The 19,883-nt window shown below is 40.3% G+C and overlaps 1 protein-coding gene across 4 annotated transcripts in view; it reads left to right on the top strand.

Annotated features, from left to right (window-relative positions):
• The window catches only part of usp2a (ubiquitin specific peptidase 2a), a 43,112-nt gene that overhangs the window by 10,771 nt on the left and 12,458 nt on the right, over positions 1 to 19,883 (top strand). For 2 of the 4 annotated variants that reach the window (XM_084558620.1, XM_084558619.1), the window contains exon 1: positions 13,070 to 13,581. In XM_084558620.1, the coding sequence (XP_084414746.1) occupies positions 13,426 to 13,581 (156 nt within the window). In that variant the 5' untranslated portion in view covers positions 13,070 to 13,425. Of the gene's footprint in view, positions 1 to 643; positions 1,721 to 13,069; positions 13,582 to 19,883 lie in introns of those variants that run through there. The other 2 variants (XM_084558617.1, XM_084558618.1) reach the window with 2 other exon arrangements.

Below are 19,883 nucleotides of genomic sequence, written 5' to 3'. Positions count from 1 at the left end.
CGTAGTTAAAATATATGCAACGAAGCATTTCAAATTTATATTAAAAAAAGATATCATGTTGTTCCCTAAAGAGAGTCAGGTCTACTTAAATCAGGTTTGATAACATTTGTATTAAAGGATTTAGTTTGTTGTTTTAGGCCCCTATTAGTTTTGGCAGCGTCTTTGTACATAAATCACATTCATGGTGTAATAGGAAAAAGATTTACTGAGGTTTTTTGCCCAGATTTAGAGTCAATAAAAAACAACCTTGTTAATTTAAAATATGAAAGACATGGACAGCAAACCATGTGGAAGTATGCCATAGTCAGAAATGGTCATAAATGGTCACTTTAAAACTTTAAATTGTTCCATTATTTTGTGGACTGATGGAGTGGAGGAATTTTTACATCGGTTTGTACTTACTACTGCATTATGTACCACACAAAAATAACATAAACTTTGATGATGGATATACTGAATGGAAGTCTGTCGGACATAAACACTGAAAACATTATATCATGTTTTGAAAATGGGTTTTGGTAATGGAAAGGAAATGTGATTTGTAGTAAATAGGTTAAAATATGACAAATGTGGATGTAATCATCTCAGTGTCAGTTCCATGAGTTACAGTGCGGATCAGCGTTTGGTATTTGATGATGTGTTATACAGTAATCCTGTTATATAGATTATAAGTTTTCCTGTTATGATGTAATTAGAAGTCAGTGATGCACATTCTTGAATTGTTTTTGTGTCTTAAAAACCAGACTGAAGTTAGGTGACGCAAGAATAAATGATGGCCTAACTGCTGCCTATGTTGTTGCTGTAGTGTAAGTATTGATTTGATTGTTGCTGATGGACTAATACCGAGCTTGTGTCTCTTTGCTGTGTCTGCAGTCGATGCAGTCTTCCAGAGGCTCTCCCTCTCTGTGGCTGAGAAACCAGCAGCAGCAGCAGCAGCATGTCTCGCGTCTCCTCCACGGCCAAGCGCTACACTGGCCCCTCCTACACCAGCCACTACAGCTCCTACAGCTCCTCCCTGACCCCGGGCCTTAGCTCCTACAGCGAGCGGGACAGGCTGTCCTCATACAAGTCCCCAACGTCCTCCTCCACCTCTTCCTCAGGTTACTCCTCCTCCAGCTATCTGAGCAGCCCTGCCGTCCGCAGCCGCAACTACAGCACCTCCTCGGACCCTGACCGTGACCGGGGACGAACCATCCCACGTACTGACATACTCGGAAGCAGCAGCAGTAGCCGCCGGAGTGAGAGCCTCAGCAGAGCCCCTATCAAGAGCTATGGAACGTCAGGACTGAGTGGGGGGTCAGCCTATAGTGGCTACAGTTCCTACTCTTCGTCCTCGGCCCACTCCAGCTACCTCTCCTCTTCACCGGTGGCCTCGAGCATCTCGCTCAACCGACGAAAATCAGTTTCCCAGAGTGACTTGAGTAGGGACCTGGGCTCTCTGGCCCTCAACAATGCCTCCTCCTCTTCCTCCACCCCATCGTCCTCCACCAGTGCCCTGCGGAGCTACCGCAATCGGACCAGCGATGTGGCTGACTCATACGGCACCAGCTCCCGCTCAGGCTACTCAGGCCTGTCTCGGAGCACTACTCAGGAGGCCCTCTCGCGGAGCTCCACCCAGGAGGCCTTTAGCAGCAGCAGCAGCAGCAGCAGAGCATTCAGCTCTGCAACGTGGGAGCCAAGAAGCAATGGGCTGTCTGACTCCCCCACCAGAGACTCCACGGTAAGACAAAGTTCTGTGTTCTTTTTTTCTGCTCTTATTAGGGGATTGTTCCTCCAGAGAAGATCGATAGCCAGGAGCTGAGTAAGACTGAATGTGATCCAAACCGCAGTCATCACCACAGAGCCACACTAGTTTTAGTTCACTGAATCCACACATGGCAGTCTCACAATATTTTGCTGCTACTAGTAGCACTGTTTTTCTACCAAAGGGGGGCACTATTGCTCAAATTTGTTTCAATGCACTTGACGTCCTGGTTTATGGTGATATACCAAATATGTTACACTCTCTTCCATTATATGCTGCAGACTGTTTGAACAGTTTAGAAAAAACAACAACAACATTATGTCTAATTCGCTCCCAACATGATAAGAATCATATACAGACCTGAGGCTATTAGTCCAACAACGTAAGTAATTCCATGGTTGTGTGACAAATGAGCTCTTAGCATGGATATCTGACCCCTTCTGACCCAGCCATTAGCTATCTTACACCTCTCAAAGAGAGCTCCTTGGCTATGATGAGCTGGGTCTGCAGGCCACTAACTTCATCAGTGAGTTCAGTGTTAATGTCCTGCGTTTCCTCTATGCAGGTCAGAAAGCACAACTGACCCAGTTCCCCTCCGGATTAGTCCTGATAGCCTCTTACATGAGAAGAGGGGAGGGGAGGGGAGGGGAGGGGAGGGGAGGTAGTGAAGGAGAGGAGGAGAGTGGATTGTGGGAGAGGATCAAACATATATTCACTATGTAGCATAGTTCATTCATTGTGAATTATGTTGCCCATCATCTTCTTTATTAAAAAAGTTATAATGACCATCAGTTAATTAACTATGTAATGGGGCATCATAACACTTTGTGAGCACCACTTTAAATCTTAAAAGAAACTACATAATTAAGTCATTAGTTCTCACAGATTTTCTTTCTTGTCATGAAAAATGTTCATGACCCTCCATCGCAATCTGAGTAATATTTGCTTGTTCCAGCTGATCCACTCTGAGACATTTCTCTTAAACTTTTGTAAGTTGAATAGTTTGTAATCGTCTGATTAATTGATAATCTTTACAAAAGCTACAACAGAAACGTTCTACACTTATCGTTTTGTAATTAATGTTCGACCCAGTTATAATATTGCCTGTTTCCAACTCATCCGTGTAAGAAATGAAATGCATACACAAGTGCGGTTTTGTTTTTTTACTCATTTTTAATATTTTAAAAATCATCTTCACTACTCTGAAATACTTTAAAAATACTTTCATATTAATGGTCTTAAAAGTCTTAAAGGACCTGCATGTCCTGAGGGGTGTTTTCACTAATTCGGCCCAATTAGGCATGTGCTCAGGTTGAATGTGGGTGATGCTGTACTTATGTGAGGTCACTGGACACTACGTACTAATCACAATGTCTTCAGACACCCACGCAGTCCTGAGAAGAGGCGTGATCGGCCAAATTAGGTTTGTGGGTTTACCATGGGTGCACTGGCCCCTTAAAACAAGTAAGTCTTAAAGGGGAACTCCGGCGCAAAATGAACCTGGGGTTAATAACACATATGTACCGAGTTCGACCGTTCTCTGGTATTTGTTTTCATGTATTTGTTTTGTTAGTCAAATGTGACCAGTTTTCTTGCAAACCGCTATTTAGCGTATAACGCTAGCCTTCGGGGCACACCTACACATAAAAACAAATCGCTATTTCTATACCACTAACAAGGCTCACAATAACTCTCTTCGTTCAGTGCTTCTATGCTCTCAGTGCTTTCTTCCGGCAACAGACGGTTCAGTTTCCCCAAGATGGCGCCCGCCTGGATATGCGAGCCCGACGCGAACGGTACTGTGTTCCTTTTTTAATAAACTACCTGTATACTTGCAAAGTTCTCAATGCTTCGGTTTACATGTAGAGACCCTAGTTATGCTACCGTGTAAGTGTGGTGATATTGTGAGCCTTGTTAGTGGTATAGAAATAGCGATTTCTTTTTATGTGTCGGTGTGCCCCGAAGGCTAGCGTTATACGCTAAATAGCGGTTTGCAAGAAAACTGGTCACATTTGACTAACAAAACAAATACATGAAAACAAATACCAGAGAACGGTCGAACTCGGTACACATGTGTTATTAACCCCAAGTTCATTTTGCGCCGGAATTGTCCTTTAAGTTACAGTTAAGGTTTAAAAAAAAAAAAAAAGAAAGAAAAAATGATATTTTTAAATACATGCGTCAAAAAATGTGTAGTGGATGTAAAAAGAATAAAGCCGCATCTGCAAACAAACTGCAGTTCCACTTGAGGCCAGTTCCAAAACTTAAGTCAATTCCCATAGAACTTTTTGAATTATTCAGCTGTTTAACATATATCAAGGCTTAAAGTTGTCCATAATCAAGGGTGTGGCCACTACAGGTGACAAGCGGATGTCATCACAGGTTGCTAGCTATCTGACTAGACATCACCCGACAGCTTTAGCTTCACTCACATTTGACCTCCTTCCCATGGTTCATCCATCTTTTTTGCAGTCAATTCAAAGGTAGTCATCTGCCATCTGCAAACAAATACCAGAGAACAGTCGAACTCGGTACACATGTGTTATTAACCCCAGGTTCATTTTGCGCCAGAGTTCCCCTTTAAGTGTAGATTTTCAGACATATTAATGAACTCATCAGTGATGACACCAGAAAGTAAAACTACATGAAAAAATTAAACTCACTTGTACATTTATTAATCAACCACCTATTTTTCACTTGCAAGACACTGTTCAAAAATAGCTTGAACTGATGTGAACTGTGATGTGAACTTTGTGTCCTGAGTCAGAGATGCAGATCACTTTATTACCATGGGGTAACTGAGTGAATTACATAGATATAAAATAATTCTGGCAAAGCTAAAAACAATAGATTGATAGTGTATTAAATAAACTGTAGTGATAGTGTAGGAAATAAGCTGAAGTGCAATATAATTAGGTCATCATATTATAACCCTGGAGCTAGCAAGCCTAAACTTGACTTTTATTCTCATAAACCAAGCAAGTAATCAACACCTATCCATCATGTGTTGGAGTGAGAAGTGCAGGGCTATAACCAACTCGGCTGTCTGTCCTGTTAATGAACCAAAGGCCCCTGGTACTTCAGGAAAATTTAATTGCCACCTTCCCTCATGGCTGGGTGTCTACACTGTTAACACAGTGTGCAGAAACGTGCCCCAGTGAGTTTGAGATTGTTTTGTGATAATGCAAAAGAATTTGTACCAACTGAGAAATAGAAACCCTCAATGAAGAATTCTCTGTAAGGATGGCTGTTTCCCCTGTTTCAGGTCTTTATCAGTCTTCTCCTTAATTCTTAATCTCTAACAAGTGCTTTCAGTGAAAATAACTAGAATCATTTTTCAGTCATTTCAATCACTTTATTCATCATCATCATCATCAACCGTTTTTTATTCAGGGAGAAATTGACTGAGCATCAAGCTCTTTTACAGCAATGCCCTGAGTTACAAAAACATACAACAACAATAATCAAAATAACAAAACAAGAACAATAAAAGATAAAAAGGGCAAAATAATAATAATAATAATAATAATGCTAAAAGTATAAAGTAATAAAATAATTAAAAATTAAATAATAATAATTATAATAAACAGAAAGAAAAGAAGAATATGTATGTATAAATAATAATAATAATAATGATATACAAAAGGTCTAAATATTAGTCAAAACAAGAACATTGTACAACAGCCATATCATCAATCATACCCTTGAATTGGTCAAGAGACACAAACCTATCTAATTTTAATAATTCTTGCAATTTGTTCCATTTATTAGATGCAAAAAATGTAAAAGCTAATTTACCAAATTCAGATTTAATTTGAGGAGTTTGAAGAGATATAAATCCCTGTGAACGTGTATTGTGGCAGATTGATTTTATGTTAAGAAGAGAAGTTAGGTAAAAAGGTAACTTTCCCATTAATGCCTTATAAACAAAAAGGAGGCAGTGCCTTTCCCTTCTATCATAGAGGGAAGACCATCCAACATTTTGGTATAGATTACAGTGATGAGTTCTAAAACCATCTCCAGTTATAAAACGTAGTGAACTGTGGTAAACTGCATCCAGTGATTTCAGAGTGGAAGGAGCTGCATGCATATACACAATGTCACCATAGTCTAGGACTGACATTATAGTTGTTTGAATAATGGTCATTGACAAAAGAAAAGAATGTATTGATCGGAACAGTTGTCAGCTGTATAGATTAAATAATGATTAGCTGCAAAAACTAGTCTCCTTACGCTCTCCTTCTTCTTAGTTATCAACACACATAGCATCAAGCAAAAAAATGGCACATGTTTTGGAGTGCACAGCTGGCGTTAGGCGTGTGCTGTGTCCTGCTGTATGTTGGACGGGCCGCCTGTCTGACACAGTTTGGGTGGAGGTTTGTCATAAATGATGTCATGCCTGGTGAGCGTCACATCAGCTATGAGCAGTTCCTGAGCTTACATCGTATTATAGTACGTCAGCCATCCTCTGTCAACAAAGTGGAGGGGTGTGTGGTAAGAAGGTCCAGCGCAGTGTTAGCATTGTCTCCCATAGCTAGAAGGTGGTGGGTTTAAGGTGCTAAATTTTAGCATACATACATGCAGCATAAATACATGATACAAGTATGATTAAATGATAGATTTACAGTACCTGATGTACGCAGTTACAGATCTGATAAACTTGACGCAACAAAGTTTATGTTATTATTATGAGAAGGATCGAGGTATTGGATAAAAAGGGTCGAAGGGAAGCGATGAGAGGGATGGGTAACTGGATGCGGAGGAACCCAGGGAGTGAGACTCAGGGTGGGGGTACGTCTCATAAAGCTTTAGCTCCTCGTCCCCCTAGTTACTGTAATAAAAGGTAGAAGTGGAAGAGAAGAAAAGAGAGGGTAGGGGTTGAGAACTGAGATGGATGGAGAGGGAGAGGGTTCAGACTAGAGGGCTGCATTGGGATTGGGACCCGCAAATCTCGCGGGAGCGGGCGGTTTGAACTTTGCTGCGGGCGGGAATGGGCGGCTAAAAAAAAACACCGCGGGAGCCTAAGCGTTTTAGATGTCCCCGATAGCCCAGGCTACTATTCATCTTCCTGACCAGTGCGTCAGAATACATGCAGGCCAGGGAAACGAAACAAACAACCCCATGAATCTCTTTAATAATAGCAATACAAATACGTTTTTTTTTTTTCCTGCGGGACGGGAGAAGACACAAAATCAATGCATCTCTATTATCGTGCGGGAATAAATTCTCAGGGTTTTGCGGGTGCGGGCGGGAGTGGACATACATATTGCGGGAGCGGTCGGTAATGGTCAGAAATTCGGCGGGCGCGGGCGGGAGCGGGATGAAGAAAACAGTCCCGCGCAGGGCTCTAGTTCAGACACACATTTATAGGTAAGCACGGTAAATAAATTGTTATGGGCCATGGTGTTATTAATTAATTTTCAAGTAATAACATTTTCAGTTTCAGGTGCTATTATGTGTCCAGAACAGCAGCAGGGCAGATTTATTTTTTATTCTTCTGTACAGGGCGCAGTGGTGTGGTGGTTAGTACCCGGCCTCTTGCGCACAGCTGGGATAGGCTCCAGGTTACAATGAATGAAGGATGAATGAATGTACATTATTGGTGCAATCATTTCAAAGAGGCAACAATAAGGGCTAAATATATAAAACAATAAGGGCTAAAATAAATAATGCTGTCACAGATAAATTACTCATGGCTCTCCATAACCCGCCTCTACTACAGATAATTGACCAATCCAGCTGCTCAGCCACCACTGAGTCACTGAACTTGTTTGGTGTATAATCCTCCACTTAAGATAGATTATGTTTGCCTCCTGTCTGATTGATCACGTTTGCCTCCCCTTGCCTTGTTTCTTGTTTTTTTCATAATCTGACCGTTGGCAATGGAAGCCGGTGATATGAGGTGTCAAACTGATGTCTGATGTTGCGTTACATATCAAAAATGAAATGCTTTCAACTTTTTCTGACACGCCAATGATACGTTGACGCGTCAGCCAGTCAGATGCATTTGTGTGACTAGTTTTAAAGAGATGAACGTCACCAACAGTGTCAACTAGCTCTTGAAAAACACTTTAATGGTGACTTGTCAACAATATACATTTCTACTCTGTAATATTCTACTCAAGGCCGTGTGATTGCTCTTGTTGCTTGTAGTGTCAACGCAGCATTAGATAGTAATCATCACAGTTTTATCGAGCACATATCGAGCATGTTAAACAGACTTTTTTTAATTTCCCTCCACATGCTCTTCTCAAGAAGATTATTTTTCTGTTGTAGTTTTCCAGTTTCCCAGTGTCCAGTGGTGACATTTGTACAACCACAACAGAACTACTGGAAATAACATCCGCTTTCATCGTTGTTGTAGTACGAATGTTTAAACTCACTTATACCAGGGTCTCTTGAAATAGTGTTGGCAAAGCAAGGTAAACCCAATCCTGGTAGTTTCTCCGAAGCTTGCAACACACAAATAGCAACTGCTGGCGCCTCATGGTCCTGCACATTTTGTGCCATGTTTGTGAGTAAGGCAAGCTGGTGAACATGACGGTCATCGCCCTTGTTTTTCCTGTTTTCATGCACAATATTCCAATCAGGCCAGGACACGTCAAGGAAAAGAACATGATATACGCAATTTGTGTTGGATGATGTTGTTGGATGAAGTCAGTCAATGTTTTTAATAATTAGGCTTAATTTCTGGTGGCTGCTTTAAAGACAGCAATATCATAAACTGGGTGACCTACAAAGCACACCTCTGCTAAAACTAGATGTTAATATGTGTTTACTGGTTGTGATGAGAAAGTAACGGTCCAACGTGCTGTAAACAAACTCTCAGGTTAGTTAAGCTTCTTTGACAGAGAACTGTAAAACTCCTTTTAGCTATGGTTTTGTGATCAAGGACTTTGTAAAGTGTTATTGTTAGCAAAATAAAGGTTTCACTCTATTCCCACTCTTTACTCCAAATACTAAATAAAGTGCTTTCTATAATCTGACTGTTGGCATGTTGACAAACTCGTCCAGTCGCCTGACCGCTAAAGTTTTGTTTTGTTTTTCATGAAGTTTACTCATTGTTACCTTTAGAGCCAGCTTAGAAAAAACAATGAGCCTTTCAACAGCCTTTCACGTGTACTTCTCCTCCTGCAGACAAACAGCCATAACAAGGCCAGGGTGGCGTGCCTGAGTGGAAATTGGGTGGTTTTACTCCAAGTAGAGCTTTTCATGCTTTGTGTCTAGACTTTTTATTGAGTCAACAATATTTTTAGACTGTCTGACTCTCTGTTGGCCACCTTGGTCAGAGAAACTTATGTTTGATAAAAAAATATTTCAGTGGCTCGGTTTTGTAAACTGTTATTGTGGGTGTGTTTGATTTGTGGTGTTTGTGGATCAGTATGTGGAGCATCTTTCAAGACAGACAGACATTTGAACTCTACAGCAAAGCTGCTGATCATTGGTATACTACTGTACTATTTAATGGTGGTACCATTATTGACACAGGAACCTTGAATCAAGGTCCCTATTATTATTTAAACTTTCAAACTGTGTTCGATATTCTATTAATACACAGAGCAATGCTGGTCCTTTGAAGTTTATCATACAGTATATATGCATGTGGCCTTCCATTTGAGTTTCTAGCTGCTTATCCAGGTCAGGGTCATGGTGAAAGCAGAGTTAGCAGCTCAGCTGCTGTGTTTGACTTTCTTTACTTGTTCTAGACCTTACAGGCTAAAACTCAACATTTGTAGCATGGTCCCTGGTAGATCTCATTGCCTGTTTCCCAAACCACCACTATTTTCTTGGATGTGCAGGCTGAACCCTGAGTTCCTCTCAAATAGCAGAAATCCTCACTCACTTGTGCGCAGTGAGTCTAGCCAACAGCTTAGGATTCATATCTCATACACGCTGGGGTTCTGCTCCAAAGCTAACAACTGTAGTCATTCAAGTAGGTAATCATGAGCTTTGCTTTGTGGGTCAGCTTTCCCTTCACCACCATTGTCTGAAACTGTGGTTATATTACACCTAGATTTATTTTCTTTAGTCCTAGCCAGAAGGGACATACTGAGCATGAAACTAATTCATGACTTTTTGTTTTGTAGTTAGACAATATAAACTTAACTCAATGTCCACTACTAATTACAAAATGTAAAATGTATTTACATAAAATATGTTATATTTGGCTTAAACTTCACCTTAAGTTACAGTTAAGGTTTAAAAAAAAAAAAAGAAAGAAAAAATTATATTTTTAAATACATGTGTCAAAAAATGTGAAGTGGATGTAAAAAGAATAAAGCCGCATCTGCAAACAAACTGCAGTTCCACTTGAGGCCAGTACCAAAACTTAAGTCAATTCCCATAGAACTTTTTGAATTATTCAGCTGTTTAACATATATCAAGGCTTAAAGTTGTCCATAATCAAGGGCGTGGCCACTACAGGTGACAAGCGGATGTCATCACAGGTTGCTAGCTATCTGACTAGACATCACCCGACAGCCTTAGCTTCACTCACACTTGACCTCCTTCCCATGGTTTGTCCATCTTTTTTTGCAGTCAATTCAAAGGTAGTCATCTGCCATCTGACTTTCTGATTTTGAGCTCATAGACACAGTTTCAGTAGGCTGTGGCACACAAACAACAGAGGCAATTAGAGTACTCTTAGCTCCTAAACATCACAATTTGCTGTGAATAATTTAACATTAATGCATAACTCAGTAATGATGCCGATTTCCATCAGTATTTGTTGTATGACCTGAGTATGGCTATCTGGCAATAATATAATAATATATATATATAATATAAATAATATAGATGTAAATGCTAAGTAATTAAAATATGTGTCAATCAGCACCTAGTCTATTTGACTAAAATAATCAGTTAGGAAAATCACTTTGTAGCTGTTTTGTAACCAACCCCAGCCTTTTTCTGTCCAGTTCCTCTGTGAGCGTACAGAAGAATTCGTTCTGTTCTAGAACACCTAAGGTTTCATTTTGTTCTGGGACTCTCCCACATGCTCACCTAAACTCTCCCTCATATTCCAAATGAAGCAGTGTCAGCATTTAGCATCAGTGCTAGCAAGGTAAAGACTGCTATGTGCAACGTAGAATAATGGTCCATCAGTGACAATGAATAGTTTTGATGGTCTTCCAAAGGAATGCATTGTACCAAGGTTAAATTTAAACACTTGAGTGACGAGATTGTCAGCCTAATGTGCCTAATTTAGCTTAGGGAATAGAACAGCAGTCCCAAGGTAATTGTACTCTGACTTCTCCTAGATAACATTGCTCAGAGACAGCTTTTGTTCCATTTTTATACTGGACTGCTTCGCTTTTTACATTTCTAGCAGAATGTCAGAATACAAAAGCTCTCCCTTTGCCCCCTATTCCAACTCAAGGAATTAGACATTGAGACATACACACACATGTTTAGCCTGCTGGTGGAATGTGCTCCTTGGTTATTTGTTATGTACACAGACTTGAGCCTGGGTCATGAGATTGTTGCTGGGTACATGCCACACTACTTTCCCTGTACACATTAGCCAAGCAACAATTCACTAGCACTCAAACCTAGTCCTTTCTCTGAAGACAACTAACATGGTCAGTAGCTGAAAATTTAAAGTACATAAAGCAAAGGGCTGGCTTTTGTATTTATGGTATTGTCTGGTGTTTTTTTCCTCACATTTGTTATTATGCTTACTCTGTATTATATATCACACACATTGTTATATTTATTACTAATTACCTACATTTATTGGGAAACTTCTTTAACTCCTCTTTCACACATACACTGCAGCCCTTGCATTTTCCTGACATTACCTGGAGGGGACGTATGAGATAACACAAATATCCAAATCAGTCACACTGAACATTAAACAGTCTTTATCCTGTCAGCTTCCCCAATAAAGTCAGTGTAATGTCCAGTTGAATTTCTGATGATGTTGACAGTGTTGCATGGAGTATAGCTTGTTCATACTCGTTTCTGCTTGCCCATATATATATTGTGTTCCACTTTTTTGTTGCTGTTGCAAGCAAAAATGCTCAACTACATAAAGTATTCTGTAGTAACGCCAAAGCAGTCATCTTTACAGATGTGTCCTCCTCCTACACACTCTATCTGGTCGACACCCCTCACCTTAATCAAATGAATTATTTCCCATAAGTGACACGCTCCTGTTATCAGGTGCATTTGTGAAATGTTGACTTCAGGCAATGTCCAGGCCTGATTCTGGAGTTTCATTCCTGTATCATCTGGAGTTCACATGAAACCAGCTCTAAAATTTGTTAAAATCCCATGTGTTAGACCATCAGTCATAAAGAACTTCAATAGTCATCATAATATCATAGTATGCTACGTCTAATATTTCCTATTTCCTAGGCTAGCATCTACACTTCTGTCACTGGTGCCAAAGTAACAACAATATATTTTTTTGCCCATCATTTTAACAAAAATAGCTATCAATACACTGTTCAGCCACAACATTAAAATCACTGACAGGAGAGCATGACACAGGCACACATGCAAAAACAGTTTAGGAACAATTCAGAAAAACATGAAAAACAGCACAAGGTGTTGACCTGGCCTCCAAAGTCCCTAGGTCCCAAACTGATCAGGTATTTGTGGGATGCATTGGAACAAGCCTGATCCACAGAGGCCTCTCCCCTCAACCCATAGGACCCAAAGGCACCACAGGACACCCTCAGAAGGCTCATGTCCATTCTCTGATGAGTCACAACTGTTTTGGGGTCACAAGGATGACCTACACCATATTAGGAAGGTGGTCATAATGTTATGCCTGATCAGTGTACTTCATCAGTAATATGGAGTATTTGACCGTTTCCCAAGGCTCGTGACAACTCGCTTTTTATTGTTATTCTTCATCCTCTCACCATGACAGACTGCATGTATTTCCTTCTAAACTCTTAACAATTTTTTGTGCTGCTGTTGAATCACTAGAGCCCTTATAGTGCTGCAGAACCTAATTTTAGAACCACTGGTTCACACTGTTGCTAGCACGCCCCTATTATCAAATTTACAGCATACTGTGTTTTCCCATGTGTTTGCTGTCGCTGATTTCATGCTCTTACGCTGTATCTAACTCAGTCACCGCTTGTGTAGATTACTTTAGTGTCATGATCATGCTGGAGATGAGCAGTCTCCTTGGAGCGCAGCATTAGTCCTTCAGATTCTTCCAGCGTCGTGGAGAAGGATGGACTGTGACGTAGGCAGCACGGCTGGAGGGCGTCTCTGACGTTTCTTGTAGGCTGACTTTTAACCGAGCCAAAAGGGGCGGAGCTCCAGTCCTGTAACGGAATAGGAACGCAATATGCATTTATTGCCATTTACAGACCTCTTCCATTGAATGGATGAGCGCGTTTCTTACACTCGCGTAGATAGCGAAGCCGATCGGTCTTTTATCATTTGGAAGTATATTGCTATAGCTTGTCTGTGCTGTATCGCTTGTCACACTGCATGTAGAGTAATTTAAAGGGAAAGCCACAGGTCTTCTATTCGGCGTGATTTGTGATGGTGGTGCCGTTATATGAATGAATGAATGACAACAGACAGAGAGTGAAACGTCTAATTAGCCTTCCAGCAAGAGAAAGCGACTCAATCACTGGAGAGCACGGAGCGCTCAGAAAACCGTCGCTGTCGTCTGAATTACTCCGACCCGTAATCGGCTTCATTCCTCCGCCAGCATGCCGAGCATGCGACAGTCCTACACGGTGACGGTGCCCGAGGAGCCGCCGGCCGCAGCTTTCCCGTTTCTGAAGCAGGAGATGCGGAGAAAGAGCAGCATGTCTGGATCGGTGCTAGTGTCAACTTTCGTAGGGCTTCTCATAAACCAAGCCAAGGTAAGGTAGAGACGCTGCTGCTGTGTTCCGTTAGATGCGACGAGCGCATCACACGAAACTCCATTCAAAAAATCTGACAATATTTAGTCATGCGTTATTAGTTTATTAGCCGAGCAGTAACCTCACCAGTTTAGTATGAGATGAGCCTTATATAATATAAACACATCGTGGCATCTACTGTGTTGTATCACTAAAATACCACAGGCAGTGTAAATGTACAGTAGCTACAAATAAAATATAAACTCAGTTTATTCAGATCTTATTATTTTACATTTTTGAACATGTATATTTAACGTTTTACAAGGTTATAATTTGTATCAATGCAAAAACTACAAGCAACTACAGAAGAGTGAAGGTGCCTCGCGCAAATGTGTGGCTTTGTCATGAAAATAGGGCACAGATGTGTATTTCACAAGCAATGCTGTGTGTCTTTAAAACATGAAGTCAGTTTAACATTGAAATGAGTCATTTGCAGAGGTAAGCCGCTCTCTTAAGCCGCTGTACTCCGCTGTGCCAGGATCAGTAGGCCCACTGGCAGGTCACTGGTTATATAACCAGCGTTTAATCCCCCTCATACACTACAGCTGCTATTACTATACTCCTCCTATGCCATAGGCATAGAATAGACATAAATACAGAAGTAACCCACACTGACAGGGCTTTCTGCTTGCTCTGTGATATCTTTATGTTGCCCCAGGCTGCTTCCATATGGCAGCTACATATACAGATAAATGTAGGTCTAAGTACATCATGTACAGAAACCCACTGATAGCCAGTTCAGCTGTTAGACATCTGGAGATAACGGTTTACCTTTAACTGAAAACAGTTTCACGGCAATTTATTTTTGTTTCTCAAAATCCTCTTCTAAATTTGATTTAAAAAAAGCAATGTGAGGGAGATACTATTGTAGGTTTTGTGGAGTCCTCCCACACTGTAATGACAAACGTGAACAAAATCAATAAACCAAATCACAAATGATTGACACTAACAAATTGTGTACTGATACGGTCAGTGAAAATGATGAAGTGACGCTTGATTCCAAAAGTATTGTCAGATAAATGGAGGATACAGTTACGCATGAATTGCTTAGACACAAGATTTAAAAACCTGCTTGTCAGCTGTATTTAACCTGATATGAGAAGTGGAATGACTTTTAAGTTTCTCAGCTTTGATGCTGTCATCGCACAAGTGTTTGTGTGTGCGTGTGTGTTTGTATACTGTATGTGTGTATGTTCTTGGGCTACAGCGTGGCGTGGAGCTGCTGTGTGCCAGCTTCTGTTATGTAATTTGAAATCACATTAGAATACACTTTAGTGTTGGCCAGGCCCGGCAGCTTGGCACACTCGTCTGTTTTGTTGTCACCATCCACCTGCTCCTCCTGTCCTGTCCTTCTCCTTCCTCTCTGCCTCATCATCTGTCCTCTGCTCCTCCCCCTCTACAGACCACCACATGCATGATGACAAGGACAGACTCCATTGTCTTTCTCTTACTGTGTGTGCAGTCAATCAGATTTATTTGTCTTTTTCCACTGTAAAATTAGCCAACATGAGCTGCAAAAGCTGTAAGAAAGCTTTTGGGAAATGTGCCCTTATGCAATTCACGCACACGCAATTTTGTGTTTGCTTGAGTTTACAAAGGATTTTGTGTGTTGTTATCTGTGATCATGTACATGTTTGCTCACAGCAGGCTCGCAGCTCACCATCACTGCCAGCTGTAAGGCTAAAGGTTGCTTTCTCCTGCAGCTTTTTCAATTACTAAAAAAAAATCATGGAGTGACAATTTGATTCCTTTGAAAACCAACAAAAGTCTTGTTTGATCAGACAAAGCAAGAAATTGGGGCTTTGCCTGATGATTTTTGGTAAATCACTTTGTCGACTGAAGAAAAAAATCATATATGAAACATTTATATTTATTGATATTTCATCCGAGTATTTTCAGCTCACTTGTAAAAACTTGTGGTGTGATCTTCCAATGTGTTGTGCTGAGACACAGGTTAACATAGGGGTCCAGGATTCAGTCCAATATAAACACAAGCCTGTTGTCTAGGAGCTAACTCTGTTACCGCTGAAGGGGATTTTTTTTTTTTTCACTCGGTGGGGAAGTTTATGCCTGGGGAGATGTGTGAAGATGAACAGAGCTGTTACATAACAATCCAGTGCATTGCTTTTCAGTGCCACATGCTCTCTAGCTGTTATCTGAACAATGCTGGATTTAAGATAACCCCAGTTGGTGAAGATGAGTGAAAAGGGTCTTCTCTTTATCTTTATCGTTACCCCAATGAAACCAAGAGACAAGTTCATAGCACTATAGGCTATATTTATTTGTATTTCTCAGAAAGACCATACTTCTCAGTAAGAGGATCGCACTGCTTGCTTGTTTGCATGAAAGTTTGTGTTGAAGTGCGAGAGACACGGACACTGACTCAACCAGCTCTGATGACTGATTTCATCCCTCTGTGCTTTTCAGAAGGGAGAAATAAATAGTCTCTGTCCCTATCAAGTGCCAACAGTGAGACACACACGCACACTCGTAAGTGAGTGAATGTGTCACTCTTGCTTACATGCTAGAAACTGGACGGTGGCAGAAGAGGTTACTCATAGAGAGTGAGAGAGAGGTTGTTTATGATGGTCTGCCAACACACAGAGACAGGTCAGAACAGACTGTTCTGCTGCTCTCGCTCACGTTGCTTTGCCAGCCAATCAGTAGCTGGCATTCTGTACTGCCAGGTGGACCCAGGCATCCTGCTGCTGGTAGTGTGAAGTTTAGTTTACAGTCCCTAGAGACACAGGCAGAGCGGAGGGAGGGCCGAAGATGGGCACTCATTATTGGTTTTGAAGGCATGTAATAACAGCACTGCACATTTTCAAATTGGATATTCATCTGCCTTACTGATTTTGATTTTGGGCTCCTCATATGTTTGATTTTATTGCTCTCAAAACTTCTGGAAAATTACTGTTGTAAAGGAGATATGGTAGTTTTTAGTGTGAGACAATAGAAGTAATTGCTAGAGGCTTTGCTGTCCTGTTTAAATATTATCCCTTTTAGTTCTTTGAGTGTAGTCTGTAATTTCTGACAATGATGTAAATGAACAAGCAGGACTGCATTATAGCAATATCATGAATGAGGATGCCACGTTCACAGTGTTGTTTAAAGACAGACATGGTAACTTCTCGTTAATGAGCTACAGGTTCATCGTTGCTAAAATACTTAGATTGGCCTTTTCTTAATAACCGTTCAATTATTTAGACGTTATTGCAGGTGAAATATAGATTGATCGTCAGAATGATGCCCTCATTTATAGTCTGGAATAAACTCCCCCCTTGGGATTCATTAGGCTGTATCACTCCCGCTCTGTGCTTGTTTTTTTCTGGCATGGTTTCTAACCGCCACAAGTGTTAGATTATCAAGGAGGTTGACTGAGGTAGATTTTCCATGAAAGCTTGGGTACAAAGTGAACTTTGTTCAAACTGAAAAATCATTCAGCAAGGAGTACACCTCAAAGATCACAATGCATTTACATTTTATCAGCTAACGTTCTTTGCTGCGTTGTGTGACAGCGCTTTCAAATTGTTTATCATTAACATCTGCTGAATGCTGAAATGTTTCTGGTAAAGTAGCAAATATCAAATGTGGCCTGTGGAGTTTCCTTTTAAAAAAGCAAATCTTAAATTGTTTAATGTCCATGTTTGCTATTGCTAGTATGTATTCTTGGTCCCTTCCATTGTTGGCACATTGCTATGTTTATTTGCATGTTACAATTGCAAACTGTCAAAGACCAGTATATTTACAGACAAACAGAACACGGAGTCATTCATAAAATCATTGCTCCGTAGCACTACTAGTGGTCAAAACCTACACAGGGTACCATTAATGCTCCATTTACATTCTACAGGAAAGATAAGAAACAATCAATTCTTCACATGATCACTTGTTTAAGATGCTGATGAATAATGATTTTGTCACTCTCCTGACGTCACGTTTCATTATTGACATCATTAACTTAGAATAAAGCAACCTTGTAATGTAACCTTAAGTCTGTCGTTTTTGTCATCTCATTTTGATGAATATCAGCTGATGTCTGTCGCTAAATGAAAGCACGTCAGGCATTTGAAACACTGGATTCCTCAGATTATGGTTGATGTAAACACAACATGCGTGCTAGAGAGTTTAATCTCCCTGCTTTGGGACAGAGTTCATGAGGTGGTTAGATGAGCATTTGTAAGAGGAGTACAAATTCAAATATCAATCTCCCGTCTTGTTGTTGTCGTTCTCTCTTTTCTTGTGAAGTCACACTGGAAAGCCGAGCCAGAATTAGGGATTATTCACCTCACCTTGCATTGACCCATATCCGTTGCTCCAACACCACACTCCCTCCCTCATACATGTAGTCCCACATCTTTGAATTGATTGAGCGCGTTGGATGAACAGATTTTTACCTCCACCAAGCTGGGTACATGCCAAAAGGACACTTCCTCCATCTCTTATTCCCAGGTTTAGGGAGCTGTTCAACCAACCAAGTGGAATGCTTTTTAATGCAGTCTCTCTGTTCTTGAGGCTTTCTAGCCTCAGAGGAGTAGGGTTTCAGAAGTAGCTCGCTAGCTGCCTGCGCTGCTTCTGACATTTATGAATAGAGCATTTATACCAAGTTATCCCCCTGGGCTCCTTCTTTTTGTGCACAGTATGTACCACAAGAGTGGACATTTAATGCTTCCTGTGACTGTTGACGTCATTTATGGCCTCTCCACTCTTATTTATACATCGCATCATTTTCATTCTCCCTCTCCCAACACGCGTTGATTGTTTGATCACACCCCTCTGCTTTATTTAGATTTATTGCCAACAGATGAGCTGATTTATTTATAGAGAGGTACTGTATGTACATATTATACCATCTTACAATACTGTGAAATAAACAAGAGGGATGCAAGGAATCTGAAATGAGTGAATTTAAAGTGTGACTTATGTGTGAGAGTAAATAGACAAGAAAAATGGTGAGAATTTGTCCAAGGAACATTTCTATATGAGCTATATGCAGTGAACCACAAGACAATTTTGTGTAGAGGTGGAGTTCACTTAATGTATTCAGGCAAAATGACATTGTTCAAATCAACTTTTATTTACCTTTGACATTTCTCTATAATATTAAATATATGTCTGACAACATTCCACTTTGTAAAATGTATGTATATATCTTAGTTTTTTAATTAATGTCATTTATTAATAGTTTTTAAACAGGCTTATGTCAGAGAAATGATTTCTAGTTTTCCCTGTTTTCAGTTCATATATATACTCCTTCTTCATGTTTAGAGTTTGTCTTGATAAATTCAGCAGTATACCCTATGTGTTATCAGTACAGCAGCAGACATGCCAGGTGTTTGTCTTTGATTTATTTCCCAATGAAACACAGCCCTCCTTCACATGAAGTCTTGAAAGCATCAATTAATCGTTATGCTTTATTGAAAAATAAAGAAAAATAGGGTTAAGTCCTGCTTGGAGTAGCTTAACGTGGCTCAGGAGTACAAGGAGAAATGTGACAGAAATGTAAAATGACGGAATTTGTGCAAAATGTGTGATTTACCACATGAACTGATGTGAAGGGCTGCAGGTAATCCAGAAGTTCCCGACCTTTGTGGTAGAATATGTGGTGACATCGGTTGGTCCAACTTTGAAGCAAATGTTGCCTTCACATCCACATCATGAATAATAACAAACTGGTGGAGAAAATAGATTTTCTGTCTGTTATGTTTCTGGGATGATACACCCCAGTATAGATAACTTTAATCTCACGTACACACTGATAAAGAAGAATTACAGCAGAATTAGCATAACGGAATTAGCTGTCGTTGTAGTTGGGCTACAAGATGGGATCAGAACTTGAGCCAGTGATTCCTGGATCGTCACATTACAGTATCCTGTCTGACACACTGCTTAAGAAATAAAATCTTAATGACTTGGAATGAAGTGGCATTTTACAGCCAAGTCAAATGAATGGAGGAAGAATTTTTTCACCAATATTTCATCAATGAAAGGTGCTATATTTTTTAAAATGCATGTTCCATGTTGATATCCAAGGATTAACGTTATATATCATAGAGAATAATCCCTCCAGTGTGGTTTGGGAGATATTCCTCAGCAATTTTAAAGCTGCTTTAACCTGCCCTAAAGAGAGCTGCTAACTCTCCCGAAATAATGTCATTAGTTTGGCTTTTATTGAACGGCTTTACTCTGCCATGATGCAATAAATGCAGCATTTAAGGAAAAAAGCGTATTGCTACTCTAGTGTGGTCAATATTAAATATAAA

Source organism: Chelon labrosus, assembly GCF_963514085.1.
Source record: "Chelon labrosus genome assembly, chromosome: 13".
In the NCBI taxonomy this organism is placed as follows: Eukaryota; Metazoa; Chordata; class Actinopteri; order Mugiliformes; family Mugilidae; genus Chelon; species Chelon labrosus.
The sequence above is the reverse complement of the archived record's forward strand: the minus strand, read 5'-3'. Positions and strand labels throughout refer to the sequence as shown.